Below are 23,374 nucleotides of genomic sequence, written 5' to 3'. Positions count from 1 at the left end.
TTCAAAGTTACATTAACATTTAATAAACCACAGCATATTTATGAATTAAAAATGGTTCAGATGGCTCTGATCACTATGGGACTTAACATCTGTGGTTATCAGTCCCCTAGACCTTAGAACTACTTAAACCTAACCAACCTAAAGACATCACACACATCCATGCCCGAGGCAGGATTCGAACCTGCGACCGTAGCAGCCGCGCGGTTCCAGGCCACTGCGGCCGGCGCAGTTTACGAAAAGAGGTATATGGATGATGGGCAGGTTACCGATGCAGCAAGGCGTTGCTTGAGACGTTGTAATATCCGACGTTCCCCAAGTTACATGCCCTCTGCCTTCCATGTTTCGGCCTTAGATATCTGAGACTCAAGACTTCAAGAAGACTCAGACTTCAAGAAGAATATAGTAATTCCAATCCCAAAGAAAGCAGGTGTTGACAGATGTGAAAATTACCGAACTATCAGTTTAGTAAATCACAGTTGCAAAATATCAAAACGAATTCTTTACAGACGAATGGAAAAACTGGTAGACGCCGACCTCGGGGAAGATCAGTTCGAATTCCGTAGAAATATTGGAACACTTGTGGCAATGCTGACCCTACGACTTATCTTAGAAGATGGATTAAAGAAAGGCAAAATTATGTTTCTAGCATTAGTACTTAGAGAAGGCTTTTGACAATGTTGACTGGAATACCCTCTTTCAAATTCTAAAGGTGGCAGGGGTAAAATACAGGGAGCGAAAGGCTATTTACAATTTGTACAGAAACCAGATGGCAGTTATAAGAGTCGAGGGGCATGAAAGGGAAGCAGTGGTTGGGAAGGGAGTGAGACAAGGCTGTAGCCTATCCCCGATGTTATTCAATCTGTATACTGACCAAGCAGTAAAGGAAACAAAAGAAGAATTCGGAGTAGGTATTAAAATTCATGGAGAAGGAATAAAAACTTTGAGGTTCGCCGATGACATTGTAATTCTGTCAGAGACAGCAAAGGAATTGGAAGAGCAGTTGAACGGAATGGACAGTGTCTTGAAAGGAGCATATAAGATGAACATCAACAAAAGCAAAACGAGGATGAATGTTGTCAAATTAAGTCGGGTGATGCTGAGGGAATCAGATTAGGAAATGAGACATTTAAAGTAGTAAAGGAGTTTTGCTATTTGGGGAGCAAAATAACTGATGACGGTCGAAGTAGAGAGGATATAAAATGTAGACTGGCAATGGCAAGGAAATCGTTTCTGAAGAAGAGAAATTTGTTAACATCGAGTGTAGATTTAAGTGTCAGGAAGTCGTTTCTGAAAGTATTTGTATGGAGCGTAGCCATGTATGGAAGTGAAACATGGACGATAAATAGTTTGGACAAGAAGAGAATAGAAGCTTTCGAAATGTGGTGCTACAGAAGAATGCTGAAGATTAGATGGGTAGATCATATAACTAATGAGGAGGTATTCAATAGGATTGGGGAGCGCAACTTGACTAGAAGAAGGGATCGGTTGGTAGGACATGTTCTGAGGCATCAAGGGATCACCAATTTAGTATTGGAGGGCAGCGTGGAGGGTAAAAATCGTAGAGGAAGGCCAAGAGATGAATACATTAAGCAGATTCAGAAGGATGTAGGCTGCAGTAGGTACTGGGAGATGAAGAAGCTTGCACAGGATAGGGTAGCATGGAGAGCTGCATCAAACCAGTCTCAGGACTGAAGACCACAACAACTTCCATCTTCAAGCGTAGTTAAGCCATCTAAATCTCTCCCGGCTATATAAATGAAATCACACCTTGAGTGTGGTAGGATCTGCCATCACCGACGTGAGGGAATCGTGACACGTCTGTTTCCGAGCTTTCGACCGACAGTACTACTTCCCCTCTCGTCTCACAACAATGCTTAGAATCGCGCTCCCATGTTTCGCCCTCAGATTGTTATTATCGATATCTGAGTGCTTACACGATGCAAAGAATAGCGTTAAGTTGATTATGCTGTTTTATGTAACGGAGAGTTGTGACACACTCCTAACACCGGAACAGATAAGAATCAAAGTATTTGAAGAAGAATGTTGAAAATTCGGTGGACTGATAAGATAAAAAATGAGGAGGTTCTGCACAGAATCAGAAAGGAATGGAATATGTGGAAAACATTGAGAAGGGAAGGATGATGGGACATGTGTTAAGATATCAGGGAATGACTTCCATGGTACTAGAAGGAGCTATAGAGGACAAAAACTGCAGAGGAAGACAGGGATTGGAATACATCCTGGGAATAATTGAGGATGTAGGGTTACAAGTGCTACGGTCGGAAGACTGGTGACTCCAAAAAAGCCAGTACTCCTTTGGTTGTCATCCGCCGTACCCTCACAGCACAGTGGTACGTCATGGCAAACCATCCTGAGCGTACATTTCAGCAAGATAATGCCCGCCCGCACACAGCAAGACTTTTTACTGCTTGCCAAAGCTCACCTCAGCCAATAAGGTTGGCGGATCTCTCCCAAATGGAGAACGTTTGTTGCTTTATGGGCAGGACTCTCCAAGCCTCGGGATTATGACGATCTAAAGCTCCAATTGGACAGAAATTGGCACAACATCCCTCAGGACGACATCCAACAACTCCACCAATCAATGCCCAGCCCAGTAGCTGCTTGCATAACGGCCACAGGAGGAATAACACGCTACTGCCCTGCTCAATTTGTGAAGCACTTTCTCTTGCATAAATCATCCAATTTTCCTTTGGTTGTCATCCGCCGCACCCTTAAAGCACAGTAGTACGTCAACGATATTCTACACCCCATTTTGTTGCCCTTCATGGCAAGCCATCCTGGGCTTACATTTCAGCAAGATAATGCCCACTCGCACACAGCAAGATTCTTCACTGCTTGCAAACCTCGCCTTGGCCAACAAGGTTACCGGATCTCTCCCAAATGGAGAACGTTTGTTGCTTTATGGGCAGGACTCTCCAAGCCTCGGGATTATGACGATCTAAAGCTCCAATTGGACAGAATTTGGCACAACATCCCTCAGGACGACATCCAACAACTCCACCAATCAATGCCCAGCCCAGTAGCTGCTTGCATAACGGCCACAGGAGGAATAACACGCTACTGCCCTGCTCAATTTGTGAAGCACTTTCTCTTGCATAAATCATCCAATTTTCCTTTGGTTGTCATCCGCCGCACCCTTAAAGCACAGTAGTACGTCAACGATATTCTACACCCCATTTTGTTGCCCTTCATGGCAAGCCATCCTGGGCTTACGTTTCAGCAAGATAATGCCCACTCGCACACAGCAAGATTCTTAACTGCTTGCAAACCTCGCCTTGGCCAACAAGGTTACCGGATCTCTCCCAAATGGAGAACGTTTGTTGCTTTATGGGCAGGACTCTCCAAGCCTCGGGATTATGACGATCTAAAGCTCCAATTGGACAGAATTTGGCACAACATCCCTCAGGACGACATCCAACAACTCCACCAATCAATGCCCAGCCCAGTAGCTGCTTGCATAACGGCCACAGGAGGAATAACACGCTACTGCCCTGCTCAATTTGTCAAGCTCTTTCTCTTGCATAAATCATCCAATTTTTCTGCAACTGTATTCATTTTTTGTCTGTACATGTACACCACATCTGTCGATTTTCATGCCATTCAGGTAATTCCTCTGTGGTGCGTCATTTTTTACTTTTTTAATTTTATTTCTTAGAACATAGTCATTGCCATGTGAGCCCCGCTAAAGGAAAGCTGGTCTGTCTGGTTTGCTTTGCAGGTCTGACGAGCGCGGCCTGTCCCGGAAGCACGTGATCGAGTCCGTGAAGGCGTCTCTGCAGCGCCTGCAGCTCACCTACATAGACGTCGTCATCGTGCACAAGGCCGACCCCATGTGCCCCATGGAAGGTGCGTAGCCCACCCACGCTGCGGCTGCTACAGTAGTGAACCGCCAGGCCAAATACTGGCTAGTTACTCATTCATCCAGGCATCGCTGGTGGTTCCCATACTGCGGAAAGCTGCGAATTTATAGAGTTCTACCTATTTTTTTATAAGCAAAGCACTCCGTCTTCAGGCCACAAGTGGCCCACCGGGACCATCCGACCGCCGTGTCATCCTCACTGAGGATGCGGATAGGAGGAGCGCATGGTCAGCACGCCGCTCTCCCGGTCGTTATGATGGTTCTCTGTGACTGGAGCCGCTGCTATTCGGTCGAGTAGCTCCTCAATTGACATTACGACGCTGAGTGCACCCTGAAAAATGGTAATAGCATATGGCGGCCCGAATGGTCACCCATCCAAGTGCCGACCACGCCCGACAGCGCTTAACTTCGGTGATCACACGGGAACCGGTGTATCCACTGCAGCAACGCCGTTGCGCTGATTTTTTTTCTCCTCATAAGTTATGTTTCCGACAGTAGTCCTATCTGTCTCATGTTGTTGTTGTTGTTGTTGTTGTCGTTGTTGTTGTGGTCTTCAGTCCTTAGACTGGTTTAATGCAGCTCTCCATGCTACTGTATCCTGTGCAAGCTGCTTCATCTCCCAGTACCTACTGCAGCCTACATCCTTCTGAATCTGCTTAATGTACTCATCTATTGGTCTCCCTCTACGATTTTTACCCTCCACGCTCCCCTCCAGTACTAAATTGGTGATCCCTTGATGCCTCAGAACATGTCCTACTAACCGATCCCTTCTTCTAGTCATGTTGTGCCACAAACTCCTCTTCTCCCCAATCCTATTGAATACCACCACATGAGTTATGTGATCTACCCACCTAATCTTCAACATTCTTCTGTAGCACCACATTTCGAAAGCTTCTATTCTATTCTTGTCCGAACTATCTATCGTCCACGTTTCACTTCCATACACGGCTACACTCCATACAAATACTTTCAGAAACCGCCGGCCGCGGTGGTCTAGCGGTTCAGGCGCTCAGTCCGGAACCGCGCGACTGCTACGGTCGCAGTTTCGAATCCTGCCTCGGGCATGGATGTGTGTGATGTCCGTAGGTTAGTTAGGTTTAAGTAGTTCTAAGTTCTAGGGGACTGATGACCACCGATGTTAAGTCCCATAGTGCTCAGAGCCATTTGAACCAATCTTTCAGAAACGACTTCCTGACACTTAAATCTATACTCGATGTTAACAAATTTCTCTCCTTCAGAAACGCTTTCCTTGCCATTGCCAGTCTACATTTTATATCCTCTACTTCGACCATCATCAGTTATTTTGCTCCGCAAATAGCAAAACTCCTTTACTACTTTAAGTGTCTCTTTCCCTAATCTAATTCCCCCAGCATCACACGAGTTAACTCGACTACATTCCATTATCCTCGTTTTGCTTTTGTTGAATTTCATACCTTGCGAAAACCGTCAAAGTGCACCGTAAGTTGTGACGTCAAAGTTGTTACGCTTAACACACGTTACGGAGCAAACGCCGTTAGCGAGCGAGGCACTAGTTGGCAAATGAAAGACTCGGCACATGTTTCACGCCCTTATATCATCCAATAGTTCATGAAATTTTTCTCTCCACCTTGCGACACATCACGTCATCGTCTCTTAGTGCAGTCAAGTGAAACATTTACAATCACACATCTACAATAGGTCAGGATGGCAGGGAAACATGGACCCGCTTGAACGGACACCACGGTAGTTGGAAACTTAGAAAAGAGGCGATTACTTTTACAGACCACATGCTTAAAGAAGGCCATAGTCACGAAGTGCAATATGAAGTATTACGTTCTATCCATAAAGGAATGAATACGGGCTATCTTCAGATAATGGAGATTAATAAATATGAGGGGAGTTACAAAAGTCCGTGCAAAATCCGAGAAATGACACCACGGGCGCCGGCCGTTGTGGCCAAGCGGTTCTAGGCGCTTCAGTCTGGGACCGCGAGACCACTACGGTCGCAGGTTCGAATCCTGCCTCGGGCATGGATGTGTGTGATGTCCTTAGGTTAGTTAGGTTTAAGTAGTTCTGAGTTCTGGGGGACTGATGACCTCAGAAGTTAAGTCCCGTAGTGCTCAGAGCCATTTGACACCACGGGCGCATATGGACGTCATGTTTAATTAGTAGCATCTATGGAAAGACCACATACCAAGTTTCAGCCATATTGGTCTATTTATTTTGTCTGGCATTCGTGTCAATCAAGGAAGTCGAGTGATTGTCAAAAAATGGAGGGATAAGAATTTCGTGTGTGATTAAACATTACTTTATGAAAGGCAAAACGCCTCAGGAGACAAATAGAAGCTTGATAAACATTACGGTGACTCTGCACCTTCGATTAGAACAATTAATAAGTGGTTTCAAAATTTTCGGAGTGGCCATATGGGCACAAGTGATGCTGAACGTTCTGGACGCTCTGTGGAGGTCACGACTCCAGAAATCATTGATAAAATCCGTGATATGGTGGTGGATGACAGAAGAGTGAAGGTGCATGAGATTGCTAGTGCTGTGGGCATCTCGAATGAACTGGTATATAATATTTTGCATAAACATTTGGACATGAGAAAGCTATCCGCAAGATGGGTTCCCCGATTGCTCACGCTTCACCAAAAACGGAATCGTGTGAAGTGTTGCAAGGATGGTTTGCAGCTGTTCAGGAAGAATACGCAGTACTTTAAGCGTCGTTTCGTCACTGTGGATGAAACATGGATACATTACTATACTCCTGAGACCAAACAACAATCTAAACAATGGGTTACCAAGGGAGAATCTGCACCAAAAAATCCAAAGGAAAGGTTATGGCGACTGTCTTTTTGGATTCGCAAGGGATAATCCTCATCGACTATCTGGAAAAGGGTAAAACTGTTACAGATGCATATTAGTCATCGTTATTTGACCGTTTGAAAACCGAGCTGCAAGAAAAACGCCGGCGATTGGACCGCAAAAAAATCCTTTTCCATCACGACAATGCACTAGCACAGACTTCAGCAGTTGTCGTCGTAAAATTAATAGGATTCCAACTCGTTTCACATCCCCCCTGTTCTCCAGACCTGGCTCCCTCAGAGTACTATTTGTTCCCCAATTTGAAGAATTGGCTGGCGGGACAAAGATTTGATTGAAACGAGGAGATGATTGTAGCAACTAATAGGTATTTTGCAGACTTGGACAATTCCTATTATTCGTAAGGGATTAACAAATTAGAACAGCGTCGGACGAAGTTTATAAGTCTAAGAGGAGACTATGTCGAAAAATAAAAATGGTTTACCCCAAACACGTAAGTAGTTTTTATTTTTGCACGGACTCTTCAAACGGTCTTCGTGTATAAGTCTGCGTGATCTTTGTGCTGTATAGCCAGACATAGTTCCGGCACTGGCCACTTCTAACCCCACTTAATTCGCATGCCCCCTATTCTTTTATTTCAGTTGCCATAATTTCTCTTGCTCTGTTTAAAAATTTTGCTTTTGTATATTCACAGCTGTTTCACATACCTCCTTCATCTCACCAGTATATCTTATCTGTTTGTAATTTAGAATCTATTAAGGTCAATACTATTTTGTTCGGCGAGACTCTTGTAACATGTCAGTAAAGTTAATTTTCAATTTGTTTTCTTCTATTACCAACTGTTGCAATTTGTGTATAGTTCACTAGTTAATGTGTCACATATTTTATCAGTGTTGCACTCAGAGGCTCGGACAACATTTCGAACACCTACTCTAACGTTTAGAGATGTCATGTGTTGCGAGGCACTAATGAAAGGCAACAGAGAACGTGTTGTATCTCGACAACAGTTTTGTGGACCCATGTTTATTGGAACTTTTTAGCTACTTTTGGCCTGTACTTTCCATGTGTGAACTATTGACCATCACTTCTGCAACACTCTGTGTATGCCGGTCGCGGTGGTCTCGCGGTTCTAGGCGCGCAGTCCGGAACCGTGCGACTGCTACGGTCGCAGGTTCGAATCCTGCCTCGGGCATGGATGTGTGTGATGTCCTTAGGTTAGTTAGGTTTAAGTAATTCCAAGTTCTAGGGGACTGATAACCACAGCAGTTGAGTACCATAGTGCTCAGAGCCATTTGAACCTTTTTGATCTCTGTGTATGTAGACACACACGCACACACATACACTCCATAAGCGACTGCAACCGCACGTGGCGGAAGGCACTTCGGCCCAATATTTCCTATTTTCTTCCCTATCCATTCACATGAAGAGAGAGGGAAAACTGTCTTTATTCCTGTCTATTCGTTCTAATCTCTCTCTCTCATGTTGTTGTCATATGTACACAACAAAAAAAGTTTTGCATCTCCCCAGTTCCCAGAACTCGTGAAGGCAACGTTGCCTGTGGATATTGTATCAAAGACCCATTAACTATTCAGAGATGTCACTAAACCCGCCCAGAGATGTAAACAACCATGCATGAGCAGCGCCTATTAGATGGAGGGGGTCCGACAGCCGATCAGTTCCAGTCATTCTACCAGGAAGGAGGTACACGACTCGTGTTGTCTGTAGTTCAGCCGTGCCTAGACGGTCAATACCGCGGTTCGATCGCATCCACTTTGTTACTTTTGGCCAGGAAGGGCTCTCAACAAGGGAAGTGTCCAGGCGTCTCGGAGTGAACCAAAGCGATGTTGTCAGGACATGGATGACATACAGAGAGAGAAACTGTCGATGTCAGGCCGCCCAAGGGCTCCTACTGCAGTGGATGACCGCTACCTACGGATTATGGCTCGGAGGAACCCAGACAGAAACGCCACCATGTTGAATGATCCTTTTCGTGCAGCCACAGGACGTCGTGTTACGACTCAAACTTTGCGCAATACGCTGCATGATGCGCAACTTCACTCTCGACGCCTGTGGAGAGGTTCTTGTTAGCAACCACGACACCATGCAGCGCGGTACAGATGGGCTCAACAACATGACGAATGGACCGCTCAGGATTGGCATCACTTTCTCTTCACCGACGAGTGTTACATATGCCTTCAACGAGACAATGGTAGGAGACGTGTTTGGAGCTTTTTAGCTACTTTAGGCCTGTACCTTCCATGTGTGAATTATTGACAATCGGTTCTGAAACACTCTGTGAATATAGACACACACACACAAACCATAAGACACAGCAACCGCTGAACACCTTAGACACACTGTCAAGCGAGTGCAGCAAGGTGGAGGCTCCCTGCTGTTTTGGATGGCATTATGTGGGGCCGACGTACGCCGCTGGTGGTCACGGAAGGCGGCGTAACGGCTGTACGATACGTGAATTCCATCCTCCGATCGATGTTGTTGTTGTTGTTGTTGTGGTCTTCAGTCCTGAGACTGGTTTGATGCAGCTCGCCTTGCTACTCTATCCTATGCAAGCTTCTTTATCTCCCAGTACCTACTGCATCCAACATACTTCTGAATCTATCCAGTGTATTCATCTCTTCCTCTACTATTTTTACCCCCCACGCTGCCCTCCAGTACTAAATTGCTGATCCCTTGATGCCTCAGAACATGTCCTACCAACCGATCCCTTCTTCTAGTCAAGTTGTGCCACAAGCTCCTCTTCTCCCCAATTCTATTCAGTACCTCCTCATTAGTTATGTGATCTGCCCATCTAATCTTCAGCATTCTTCTGTAACACCACATTTCGAAAGCTTCTATTCATTTCTTGTCCAAACTATTTATCGTCCATGTTTCACTTCCATACGTCGCTACACTCCATACAAATACTTTCAGAAACGACTTCCTGACACTTAAATCAATACTCGATGTTAACAAATTTCTCTTCTTCAGAAACGCTTTCCTTGCCATTGCCAATCTACATTTTATATCTTCTCTACTTTGACCATCATCAGTTATTTTGCTCCCCAAATAGCAAAACTCCTTTACTACTTTAAGTGTCTCATTTCCTAATCTAATTCCCTCAGCATCACCTGATTTAATTAGACTACATTCCATTATCCTCGTTTTGCTTTTGTTGATGTTCATCTTATATCCTCCTCTCGGTGTTAATAAACGAAAATAGCTCCCAAATTACCTCCCATGCACTCGAAATATAAATTCATGAAATGTCCCAAGCCCCTCCACAAGTAGTAACTTACGAAATACAAATAAGAGACAAATAGAGGGAAATCTATAGCAGAAAAATAATAGAAAAAGAAAAGAATTTCAATCATAACGTTTGCAGCACCACGGACTATCAGCTCGGAGACCGAGGCTGCGGTTACCCTTGACGCTGCATCACAGACAGGAGCGCCTGCGATGGTGTACTCGACGACGAACCTGGGTGCACGAATGGCAAAACGTCACTTTTTCGGATGAATCCAGTTTCTGTTTGCAGCATCGTGATGGTCGCATCCGTGTTTGGCAACATACCTGTGAACGCACATTGGAAGCGTGTATTCGTCATCGCCGTACTGGCGTATCACGAGGCGTGATGGTATTGGGTGCCATTGGTTACACGTCTCGGTCACCTCTTGTTCGCATTGACGGCACTTTGAACAGTGGACGTTACATTTCAAATGTGTTACGACCCGTGGCTCTACCCTTTAATCGATCCCTGCGAAACCCTACATTTCAACAGGATAATGCACGACCGCGTGTTGCAGGTCGTGTACGGGCCTTTCTGGATACAGAAAACGTTCGACTGCTGCCCTGGCCAGCACATTCTCCAGATCTCTCATCAATTGAAAACGTCCGGTCAATGGTGGCCGAGCAACTGGCTCGTCACAATACGCCAGCCACTACTCTCGATGAACTGTGGTATCGTGTTGAAGCTGCATGGGCAGCTGTACCTGTACACGCCATCCAAGCTCTGTTTGACTCAATGCCCAGGCGTATCAAGGCCGCTATTACGACCAGAGGTGGTTGTTCTGGGTACTGATTTCTCAGGATCTATGCACCAAAATTGCGCGAAAATGAAATCACATGTCAGTTCTAGTATAATATATTTGTCCTATGTGCACCGGTTTATCATCTGCATTTCTTCTTGGTGCAGCAATTTTAATTGCCAGCAGTGTATATTTTTAGGGGCTCTTAGAAAGAAAAAAACAAAGCAGCCACACTCGTCACAGACTGCGATTCTTTGCAGACTGGTGCAGTTCGCAGGCGTGTTGGTGCTCACCACAGCAGGAAAGAGTATCCTAGTGTCGCTAACAGGAAGAGAACTTTTCAAGGGTGGGAAAACTTCACCGAAGATCGTGCCGAAAAATATGGGTTTTTCGGTATAAAGCGGTAGGCGGACGGGAAGGCCTGTTAGAAAAGGCGCACATTGTAACGGCTCGAATCTTATTGTTGTACAAAATTGAGAGCAAGGGCATTCATTCCTTAATATGACTAGACGAAACGTGGGTTAATGCCGGAGAAACTATCAGTAAATGCTGGACGGATGACACTTCAAGCCGGCCGGGTTGCCGAGTGGTTCTAGGCGCTACAGTCTGTAACCGCGCGACCGCTACGGTCGCAGGTTCGAATCCTGCCTCGGGCGTGGGATGTCCTTATGTTAGTTAGGTTTAAGTAGGCCTAGCTCTAAGTTCTAGGGGACTGAGGACCTCAGATGTTGAAGTCCCATAGTGCTCAGAGCTGTTTGAACCATTTGACACTCCAAACAGTAGTGATCATCAGGCGGCAGGAAGAGAAGCAAGACTATGTAGTGTCCATGCAGGTTCTTCCATTGGTTTTGTTTCCGATGCACTTGCGGTTTTTCTGTCGAAAATGACAGGTGATTACGATGAAGACATGGAGCACAAACGATTTGTTGAGTGGCTGAGGAACCTTCTAAAACAGCTTTCTGTCCCTACAACAATTGTAATGGACGATGCTCCACACAATTTAGTGGTACTGAACTAAGTCCCAACGACAGACCACCGCAAAGAAGTAATGGTGCAGTCGTTACAGACACGAAATATTGCTGCGGAAATGAGCATGACAAACCTTTTGTTATATTCGCTTGTTAAAGAGAATAAACCTGCGATGGCTACTTATGTAGTAGACGAAATCGCCGTGGAGCAGCATCGTACTGTAATAAGGCTGCCACAATATCACTGCCACTTCAAAACACCCAGTTGCTATGGAATGATGTGAAGACATACATAAGGGACAATCGTAACAGAGATGGAAAGCTCTTGCGACTGTGGATGCGGCGCCATGGAGGAAAAAGGTCTAGCACTTTGAAAAACTTATTCGAGCAGCACAGACAATGGCAGGTGTCGTTAGTGACCATCAACAGCATATGATTTGTCTTGGTGATGATGATGATGGACATGGATTCGGCGCTGATTCCGACAACAGTGACGATGGGGATCTGGATGGAACTGAGCCATTGTCGCCGTAAATGATTAGCCCAAAGCTACGGATATCGGTTGTTCATTCCATCACTGTCATAATAAAACCTAGAGCGGGAAGTGCTACATCGGTTGTGGTCTTCAGTCCTGAGACTGGTTTGATGCAGCTCTCCATGCTACCCTACCCTGTGCAAGCTTCTTCGTCTCCCAGTACTTACTGCAACCTACATCCTTCTGAATCTGCTTAGTGTATTCATCTCTTGGTTTCCCCCCCCCCCCCCCCCCCACGATTTTTATCCTCCACGCTGCACTCCAACACTCCAATGCTAAATTGGTGATCCCTTGATGCCTCAGAACATGTCCTACTAACCGGTCCCTTCTTTTTGTCACGTTGTGCCACAAACTCCTCTTCTCCCCAATTCTATTCCCTACTTCGTCGTTAGTTATGTGATCTACCCATCTAATCTTCAGCATTCTTCTGTAGCACCACATTTCGATAGCTTCTTTTCTCTTCTTGTCCAAACTATTTATCGTCCACGTTTCACTTCCATACATGGCTACACTCCATACAAATACTTTCAGAAACGACTTCCTGACACTTAAGTCTATACTCGATGTTAACAAATTTCTCTTCTTCAGAACCGCTTTCCTTCCCATTGCCAGTCTACGTTTAATATCTTCTCTACTTCGACCATCATCAGTTATTTTGCTCCCCAAATATCAAAACTCCTTTACTACTTTAAGTGTCTCATTTGCTAATCTAACTCTCAGTTTGATTTAATGCCACTACATTCCATTACCCCCGTTTTGCTTTTGTTGATGTTAATCTTATATCCTCCTTTAAAGACACTGTCCACTCCGTTCAACTGCTCTTCCAGGTCCTTTGCTGTCTCTGACAGAATTACAATTTCATCAGGGAACCTCAAAGCTTTTATTTCTTCTCCATAGATTTTAATACCTACTCCGAATTTTTCTTTTGTTTCCTTTACTGCTTGCTGAGTATACAGATTGAATAACATCGGGGAGAGGCTACAACCCTGTCTCACTCCCTTCCCAACCACTGCTTCCCTTTCGTGCCCCTCGACTCTTATAACTGCCATCTGTTTTCTGTACAAATTGTAAATAGCCTTTCGCTTCCTGTATTTTACCCCTGCCACCTTTAGAATTTGAAAGAGTGTATTCCAGTCAACATTGTCAAAAGCATTCTCTAAGTCTACAAATGCTAGAAACGTAGGTTTGCCTTTTCTTAATCTTTCTTCTAAGATAAGTTGTAAGGTCAGTATTGCCTCACGTGTTCCAATATTTCTACTGTTTCCAAACTGATCTTTCCCGAGGTCGGCGTCTACCAGTTTTTCCATTCGTCTGTAAAGAATTCGCTTTAGTATTTTGCAGCCGTGACTTATTTAACTGATAGTTCCTTTAATTTTCACATCTGTCAACACCTGCTTTCTTTGGGATTGGTATTATTATATTCTTCTTGAAGTCTGAGGGTATTTCGCCTGTCTCATACATCTTGCTCACCAGATGGTAGAGTTTTGTCAGGACTGGCTCTCCCAACGCTGTCAGTAGCTCTAAGGGAATGTTGTCTACTCCCGGGGCATTGTCTCGACTCAGGTCTTTCAGTGCTCTGTCAAACTCTTCACGCAGTATCGTATCTCCCATTTCATCTTCATCTACATCCTCTTCCATTTCCATAATATTGTCCTCAAGTACATCGCCCTTGTATAAACCCTCTATATACTCCTTCCACCTTTCTGCCTTCCCTTCTTTGCTTAGAACTGGTTTGCCATCTGAGCTCTTGATATTCATGCAAGTCGTTCTCTTATCTCCAAAAGTCTCTTTAATTTTCCTGTAGGCAGTATCTATCTTACCCCTAGTGAGACAAGCCTCTACATCCTTACATTTGTCCTCTAGCCATCCCTGCTTAGCCATTTTGCACTTCCTGTCGGTCTCATTTTTGAGACGTTTGTATTCCTTTTTGCCTGCTTCATTTACTGCATTTTTATATTTTCTCCTTTCATCAATTAAATTAAATATTTCTTCTGTTACCCAAGGATTTCTACGAGCCCTCGTCTTTTTACCCACTTGATCCTCTGCTGCCTTCACTACTTCATCCCTCAGAGCTACCCATTCTTCTTCTACTGTACTTCTTTCCCCCATTTCTGTCAATTGTTCCCTTATGCTCTCCCTGAAACTCTGTAGAACCTCTGGTTTACTCAGTTTATCCAGCTCCCATCTCCTTAAATTCCCACCTTTCTGCAGTTTCTTCAGTTTTAATCTGCAGTTCATAACCAGTAGATTGTGGTCAGAGTCCCTATCTGCCCCTGGAAATGTCTTACAATTTAAAACCTGGTTCCTAAATCTCTGCCCTACCATTATATAATCTGTCTGTCTTACCATTATACTATATATCTGATACCTGCTAGTATCTCCAGGATGCTTCCATGTGTTCTTGAACCAAGTGTTAGCTATGATTAAGTTATGCTCCGTGCAAAACTCTACCAGGCGGCTTCCTCTTTCATTTCTTAGCTTCAATCCATATTCACCTACTATGTTTCCTTCTCTCCCTTTTCTTACTGTCGATTTCCAGTCACCCATGACCATACTGTTTTCAAAATATTGGTCACGATCAAAAGCTTGTTACCTGTATTTCTTTGCTCTGTTATCTAAAGCGCGTGCTTTGTTATACTTATAGCTACAGTATTATGCTGTTGTTGTTTTTTTACTGCGGTAGCAACTCAAAAACGAGTTTTTATGCTGAGTAGCTTACGTTTACGTGGTGGAACGGAAATCTGTATCACCTGCTGTGTGTGATGGGGCTTTTGTTGCGACATCGCTAGTGCAGTGTAGCCAACCTAACTTGACATGACGCGAACTCGTAAGTGCAATGTTTCACCGGCTCAGGTGAACACGAGAGGGTGCCAAACAGCTGTGTCTGCTTGCATGTTGCAGAGGTGGTGCGCGCCATGAACCACGTGATCAGCCAGGGCTGGGCCATGTACTGGGGCACGGCGCGCTGGACGCCCGTCGAGGTCATGGAGGCCTACACCAACTGCCGGCAGTTCAACTGCGTCACGCCCATCTGCGAGCAGGCCGAGTACCACATGTTCTGCCGCGACAAGACCGAGCTCTACATGCCCGAGCTCTACAACAAGATAGGTGAGTGCGGGCGCCAGCCACACCCAAGAAGCACTCTGCGCTGGGCTGCGGTGTGCCAGACAGCTGGATGGTCGGTTCATTTGGGAGAAGGGACCAAACGGCGAGGTCTGATCGGATTAGCGAAGGATGGGGAAGGAAGTCAGCTGCGCCCTTTCAAAGGAACCGTACTGGCATCCACCTGAAGCCATTTAGGGAACTCATGGGAAACCTAAACCAGGATGGCCGGATGCGGGTTTGGACTGTCGTCCTCGCGAATGCGAGTCCAGTGTGCTACTTCCAGAGAGAGAGGGCATGGCTTGGGAAAACTTGGCAAATATGGCCGATGCTACTTCAGCTAATAACACATACCAGACGCTCGCTTGACTCATATAACGTTCATTTGAGTAGTGATCAGATCCAGTCACCATCACGCCAATGTGTTCAGCTGAGACACTCTCCCAATTTCAATGAGTCATGACTGGCCGAAAGCTATTCGAGTGCTGACCAATGGATGGCCATAACTAGTCTCGGCTCGTCATTAGAGTTTCTTCTGCCGATTCCAAAGCTATTAATAATCTTACCAGAATGAGATTCTCACTCTGCAGTGGAGTGTGCAATGAAACTTCCTGGCAGATTAATACTGTGTATTGTGTGATGTCCTTAGGTTAGTTAGGTTTAAGTACTTCTAAGTTCTAGGGGACTGATGACCATAGATGTTAAGTCCCATAGTGCTCAGAGCCATTTGAACCAAAACTGTGTGCCGGACCGAGACTCGAACTCGGGACCTTTGCCTTTCGCGGGAAAGTGGTCTACCAACTGAGCTACCCAAGCACGACTCACACAGCCTCCTCACAGCTTTACTTCTGCCATTACCTCGTCTCCTACTTTCCAAACTTTATAGAAGCTCTCCTGCGAACCTTCCAGAACTAGCACTCCTGAAAGAAAGGATATTGCGGAGACATGGCTTAGCCACAGCCTGGGGGATGTTTCCAGAATGAGATTTTCACTCTGCAGCGGACTGTGCGTTGATATGAAACTTCCTGGCAGAGTTTGGTAGAGCGTTTTCCCGCGAATGGCAAAGGTCCCGAGTTCGAGTCTCGGTCGGGCACACAGTTTTAATCTGCCAGCAAGTTTCATATCAGCGCACACTCCGCTGCAGAGTGAAAATCTCATTCTGGAAACATCCCCCAGGCTGTGGCTAAGCCATGTCTCCGCAATATCCTTTCTTTCAGGAGTGCTAGTTCTGTAAGGTTCGCAGGAGAGCTTCTGTAAAGTTTGGAAGGTAGGAGACGAGGTACTGGCAGAAGTAAAGCTGTGAGGACGGAGCGTGAGTCGTGCTTGGGTAGCTCAGTTGGTAGAGCACTTGCCCGCGAAAGGCAAAGGTCCCGAGTTCGAGTCTCGGTCCGGCACACAGTTTTAAACTGCCAGGAAGTTTCATTAATAATCTTCCTCCAAAGACTTCAGCTTGCAAATGTGTATAGCTTCACAGACAACAGGAATTTCTTCTGGTGTTTCCAAAGTGCTGAGTGACCCATACTCTAAAGAGATGAGACTGCTAATGTGCAAACCCTTTTTTGTATTCAGTGTTGTAGCTTTCTCATTGAAAAAAGTAAGTACTGTGATCCTGCTAGTCTTTAAAGGGACAGTGCATCTCAACCTTCTGAAAATTTTGTACTTCTCCCTCAGGGAGAAATGTATTGTGTATATGAATCCTAGGGTATGGAAATCAAAAGAATATAACTATTTCTGCTAACTTCACTTTGAGAATGACTAATTTTTCCCTCTTCTGTACAAGGGTTCGATCATAAGATGCGACAATTGTTGTTGTCGTAGTATACCCGTCGCTATAATTGACATGCACACACTGACTTGCCTCACTTTAGATGGGATGCAGCACAAGGCCAGTATGCATTTAATAATGTTACACATATATTGGTGAAATTAAGCTGCGTACCAGATTCACAACTGATGATGGCAGGGACCACACAAAGCACTAACTGGTCAAAATGTTTGCATGTGTAAATGTGCACATTTGGTTCCCAGTTGTAAAGCAACAAAAGTGCACACAAAAGTGAAATATTGGCTAAATGTTTTGCTCAGAATTATAATTACAGTACACCACTGATTAGCTACTGTCAGAGGCATGCCAGAGCAGCGAGAAAATTTTGAAAGACGTGCAGGTGACAAAGTACTTCTCAATAGCACACTGTGATGTGGTCCTGATCACTTAAAGTGATATTACATTAATTGTTTGAGGTTCTCTGAATACAAATAGTTTTTACGTATGAAATTAATTCATTGACACTAGCCTGGATCACTCATGTTCGTTAATACACTTCATCCGTGTATCACTAGCCATGCACCTGTACACTGGATACATTGCAGCCACTCTATACTAACTTAGCTGGTGGTAATTTTACTTCAATTAGATTGTTTCCAGCATTTGTAGTGTTTGGGAAATTACTATATAGTTGTTTATCAACACTGACAATATATTAGATGATGAGTACCAATCAGCAATAAACTTGTATGTTACCAAAGGCAATGAGACATTCTTATGAAATTTGTTAGAATAAGCATGTAAGCAATATATATGTCAAAAAAATAAATAACAGAATGATAATGACAAAAGTGAAAATGGACTAATTATTTGGAACTTATTCAGTTAACATTTCATTTCACTTACCCCATTATATCCAGATTGAGCCTTTAGATTTCCCTCTCCAGATTTGCTAGCTTCACTCCCATGTTCAGCTTCTGACAATCCACACTGATAAGTGTACCCTTGGGTTGATTATAGTTTACAATCTTTTTCTCATGGTTACCTCCCAATTGGCACTCTCCTGCAGATCCAAATGGTGACTTCGTTAGGAATCTTTTTCCAATAGACTGATTTAGGGGTAGTTTCCCATTGCAAGGGCAAGATATTGCCCTGAGACTCTCTCCACTTCTTTGCCCTGTTCGACAAGACTGCTGGCAGATTGAGGGGGATTCATTACACCTAAAATCTTCTGTCATCAATCCTGATGGTTTTTGTTTAAAATTTAAGCACTGGCTGGGTTTGAGCGAAGGACCGAGGACATTTTGGTTACCAACCAAAGACTTTCCCCATAGACCAAGCCTCCCTTGACGTATTCAGTATCTCCTTCAGTCTCTTTTCACTGAACAACATCATTAAATTTTCCATTAGTTTTGCAGCCACTTTGAAGTGCCAGGTAGTGCTGATATTCACGGTGTGCGGTAGTGAATCGACCGACCTGCTGTGGTGAAGTGGTGCCGTGCTCTGGTTGCAGGGGTGGGCCTGATGGCGTGGTCCCCTCTCACCATGGGGCTGGTGTCCGGCAAGGTGGACGATAGCGGCATGCCTCTCTTCACTAGGCCCTCCTTCAAGGTGAGTCTGCCCTCAACACTCAGAGCAGCCCTTATAAGGCACTTTCCAAAATTCATAGTAATTATTCCTGGGTTGCCCTTAACTTCGTTACATTCCACGAAAAACGACCTGTGTGACAATTCGGCTCAATGGGATAAAGGGGAAAGGGTGCCTCTGAGCCTTCAAAAACGGAAAATACAAAAAAATAGAAAAACCACAAAATTTCTTTCTTTCTTTCGCTTACGCCATAGTCCCGCAGCGATAGCAGGGTCGGCGTGGTTACAACGGATTTGGCAAGGTCAGTTTTAAGGGGAGGCCAGATGCCCTTCCTGCCGCCGCCTCGTACCCCCTGGGACGGAATTAGTGTACCCCAGCTGTCTGCGTCTAGTGTAATCCACGCAATAGTGCGAACTTGTTCAGATGTTTTCGAGTCGTGTAACTGAGGCGGAACGTGAGGGACCAGCCCAGTATTCACCTAGCGGGATGCGGAAAACCGCCTAAAAACCACATCCAGGCTGGCCGGCTCACCGGCCCTCGTCGCTAATCCGCCGGGCGGATTCGATCCGGGGGCCGGCGCGCCTACCCGAGTACAGGAAGCAGCGCGTTAGGGCTCTCGGCTATCCTGGCGTGTAGAAAAGCCACACCATTAGCAAAGTATTATCTCTGCATGATAAATGTCTTCAGTTTGTTTATGCGACATAACGTTTTCGCTCCAGAATTACTCGCGTGAAATGACTACGAGTTAACTGCAATCTGTCAAACATACTTTAATGGATTTCATGTCGTTTTTGGAAACCCAGAATCTACTCTGTAGAAATCAACATGGATTCCGGAAACAGCTGTCGTGTGAGACCCAACTCGCTTTATTTGTTCATGAGACCCAGAAAATATTAGATACAGGCTCCCAGGTAGATGCTATTTTTCTTGACTTCCGGAAGGCGTTCGATACAGTTCCGCACTGTCGTCTGATAAACAAAGTAAGAGCCTACGAAATATCAGACCAGCTGTGTGGCTGGATTGAAGAGTTTTTAGCAAACAGAACACAGCATGTTGTTATCAATGGAGAGACGTCTACAGACGTTAAAGTAACCTCTGGCGTGCCACAGGGGAGTGTTATGGGACCATTGATTTTCACAATACATATAAATGACCTAGTAGATAGTGTCGGAAGTTCCATGCGGCTTTTCGCGGATGATGCTGTAGTATACAGAGAAGTTGCAGCATTAGAAAATTGTTGCGAAATGCAGGAAGATCTGCAGCGGATAGGCACTTGGTGCAGGGAGTGGCAACTGACCCTTAAAATAGACAAATGTAATGTATTGCGAATACATAGAAAGAAGGAACCTTTATTGTATGATTATATGATAGCGGAACAAACACTGGTAGCAGTTACTTCTGTAAAATATGTGGGAGTATGCGTGCGGAACAGTTTGAAGTGGAATGATTGTAGAAAATTAAATTTTGGTAAGGCGGGTACCAGGCTGAGATTCATTGGGAGAGTCCTTAGAAAATGTAGTCCATCAATAAACGAGGTGGCTTACAAAACACTCGTTCGACCTATACTTGAGTATTGCTCATGAGTGTGGGATCTGTATCAGATCGGGTTGACGGAGGAGATAGAGAAGATCCAAAGAAGAGCGGCGCGTTTCGTCACAGGGTTATTTGGTAACCGTGATAGCGTTACGGAGATGTTTAGCAAACTCGAGTGGCAGACTCTGCAAAAGAGTCGCTCTGCATCGCGGTGTAGCTTGCTGTGCAGGTTTCGAGAGGCATCGAATATATTGCTTCCCCCTACTTATACCTCCCGAGGAGATCACGAATGTAAAATTAGAGAGATTCGAGCGCGCACGGAGGCTTTCAGACAGTCGTTCTTCCCGCGAACCATACGCGACTGGAACAGAAGAGGGAGGTAATGACAGTGGCACGTAAAGTGCCCTCCGCCACACACCGTTGGGTGGCTTGCGGAGTATAAATGTAGATGTAGATGTAGATGTACAGTTTGAGGTTAAGTTAATTGTCCATAAAAGTACTACACAAACTGTTTTAGAAATAATCCTGTACTGTGAAAACTAAGAATTCCAGTGCAGGTGATGAGAAAACATATAAAAAGTTAGAAGCTTCGTATGAAAAATGGGGGCAACTACGAAATTTTCTGCAAGGTAGTCAGAGATTCATAAGTGAATAGAAATGGAATTTCTTGCGTTATTTGTGGACGTAGCACACGTTAATGCTCTGAGGATCGTTACCACTGGAGATGTCCACGCCTTTAGGTGTGGTTAACGCCACTTCCTCTAGATCGCAGGGTCCTGGGTTCGATTCCCGACCGGGTCGGAGATCGTCCTCACACGGGGACTGAGTGTTTGTGTTGCCCTGTCCAGTTCATCTCATATTTATCGACACACTAGTCGGCGAACGGGCGTCAAACAGAAAGATTTTGCACCTGGTGTCTAAACTCTCCAGACGAAATCTCCCGGCCAACAATGTTATGCCAACATTTTCATTTCATTTTACTGAAGATGGTCAGTTATTGATCAGTCATCGGGACCTTGATTTCAGTATATTTTCAAACCTTAATAAATATCGTACTGTCTATCGAGACATCGTTCGTGCACTTTTACATAAATTAAAAAATCATTTACGACCTCTGTTTCCTGCTATGTCGCTTTAACTATCTTTGATGCTATTTAGTCTTTTGAATCAGAGACGAAAATGGTCAGTGAAGTAAATCGTCATACAGTAAAATAACACAAAAATATTGATAAAATTCAAGCATCAATCTACCAAATCCCATAAATCATCAATAACGTCGTTCTAATAAAATACGACAATTTTTTTCCAGGTTTGATTTGAGTATTAAGTTCCTTAACACAGACTTATCACTGTGGTATTAAAATTCCTTCAACGTTGTACACTTGGTTATTAAACTGAAATTTGCAAACGGTGTGGCTGAAAGAAGCATCGAGTTCATAAAGGGCTATAACAAACAACGTACAAAACAGGTAAACCGGACGCAGTATGTACCTCTTTTTGTCCCCGAGTATCGCTGTAAGTTTACAGAGCATGAAACGAGATTTTGTCGGAGAATTAAAAATTTTATTTGGAAAATGAGATTTTCTCGTCATATTACTTCCCACATACTGTAAATAGTTCCTTGTTATTGAAATTAATACTGCAACATCAATACTAAAGTAGCAATCAATAATGTTTTGGTTAACCAACTACTTCCTAACGATATTTTTTGGGATATAAAATGAATTAAATTTTATACGATTTTTCTTTTTTTCTCATTGGCAAGGGTCATGCCTTCCCATTTTGCTGTTGAGCCCAAATTCCACACTACTCATTTTTGTGTGCAATGGAGCCAAACTAAGGGTTAGCAAAGAGAAAATAGAAAATTCAAAAATTAAGAGCCTTCCTACTTTACAATACACACTACAGAGAGCTCTCACATACCTGGTGGAATGCTCTAGACTCCAGTGTGGCTCCAGAAATATGTCTTCAACTCCATCATGCTCATTGCTGAGATTAAACATTTTATAAAGGAGCAACAGTTATTAACAGTCTCAGCTATTCCACCTGGTTTGTACGGTGTACGAGCTCGATTAAATATTCTCTGACCTATAGAAGGATGTCATAATGACAATTCCAAAGAAGGTATGTGTTGACAGGTGTGAAGCCAAACAGCCTAGTACGTCATGGTTGCTAAATACTGCCACGAAATATTTACAGATGAATAGGTAGACTAGTAGAAAACAACTTTGGGGTAGATCAGTTGGGCTTCTGGAGAAATGTAAGAATACACAAGGCAATACTGACTGTACTGATTATCTTAGAAGATAGGCTGAAGAAAGGCAGACCTTCGGTTATAGATTTAGAAGACGATTTTGACAGTGTTTACTGGAACACACCTTTTGATATTCTGAAGACAGCAGGGATTAGTAGTAAATGAAACCAAGGCATGTCAATAACTTTAATTTGTTTTATTAATATACAGGGTGTCCCAGCTATCTTGTCCACCCAAAATATCTCTGGAACAATAACAGCTATTGGAAGACGACTTTCACCGGTATCAATGTAGGGCTGGGGTCCATGAATGTACATATTTGGAAACATTCTAAAACGAAAGCATATGTGTATTTTAACACAAACATATGTTTTTTTTTTTAAATGGACCTCCTATATTTTTTCTTCAGCAATCCATAGCATGACAAAGCACATACACAATGGCGTTGATTGCATCGCAATATTCCAATTACATCGCGAGATATTGAGACGCGAAGTTGACGCTTGAAACACCCGACATGCGCTGCTAGCGCACGTCCTGAGGCTCAGGCGTGAACCCCATGCTGCCCGTAATCGCGATGTGATTGACATGGGTAATCACACCTCCATACTTATCAAGAGGGACACTTACTTGTCAATCACATCGCGATTACGGGCAGCATGGGGTTCACGCCTGAGCCTCAGGACGTGCGCTAGCAGCGCATGTCGGGTGTTTCAAGCGTCAACTTCGCGTCTCAATATCTCGGGATGTAATGGGAATATTGCGATGCAATCAACGCCATTCTGTATGTGCTTTGTCATGCTGTGGATTGCTGAAGAAAAAATATAGGAGGTCCATTTAAAAAAAAACATAAGTTTGTGTTAAAAAACACATATGCTTTCGTTTTACAATGTTTCCAAATATGTACATTCATGGGCCCCAGC

General features: G+C 44.3%; 1 protein-coding gene across 1 annotated transcript in view; it reads left to right on the top strand.

The window, feature by feature from the left end:
* The window catches only part of LOC126426664 (voltage-gated potassium channel subunit beta-2), a 718,526-nt gene that overhangs the window by 650,830 nt on the left and 44,322 nt on the right, over positions 1-23,374 (top strand). The window contains exons 6-8 of the mRNA XM_050088549.1: positions 3,740-3,867; positions 15,112-15,318; positions 18,591-18,688. Of these exons, the coding sequence (XP_049944506.1) occupies positions 3,740-3,867; positions 15,112-15,318; positions 18,591-18,688 (433 nt within the window). The remainder of the gene's footprint in view (positions 1-3,739; positions 3,868-15,111; positions 15,319-18,590; positions 18,689-23,374) is intronic.

The sequence above is a fragment of the Schistocerca serialis genome, chromosome 11 (assembly GCF_023864345.2).
Source record: "Schistocerca serialis cubense isolate TAMUIC-IGC-003099 chromosome 11, iqSchSeri2.2, whole genome shotgun sequence".
Classification (NCBI taxonomy): Eukaryota; Metazoa; Arthropoda; class Insecta; order Orthoptera; family Acrididae; genus Schistocerca; species Schistocerca serialis.
This window is presented reverse-complemented; position numbering and strand designations above follow the sequence as displayed.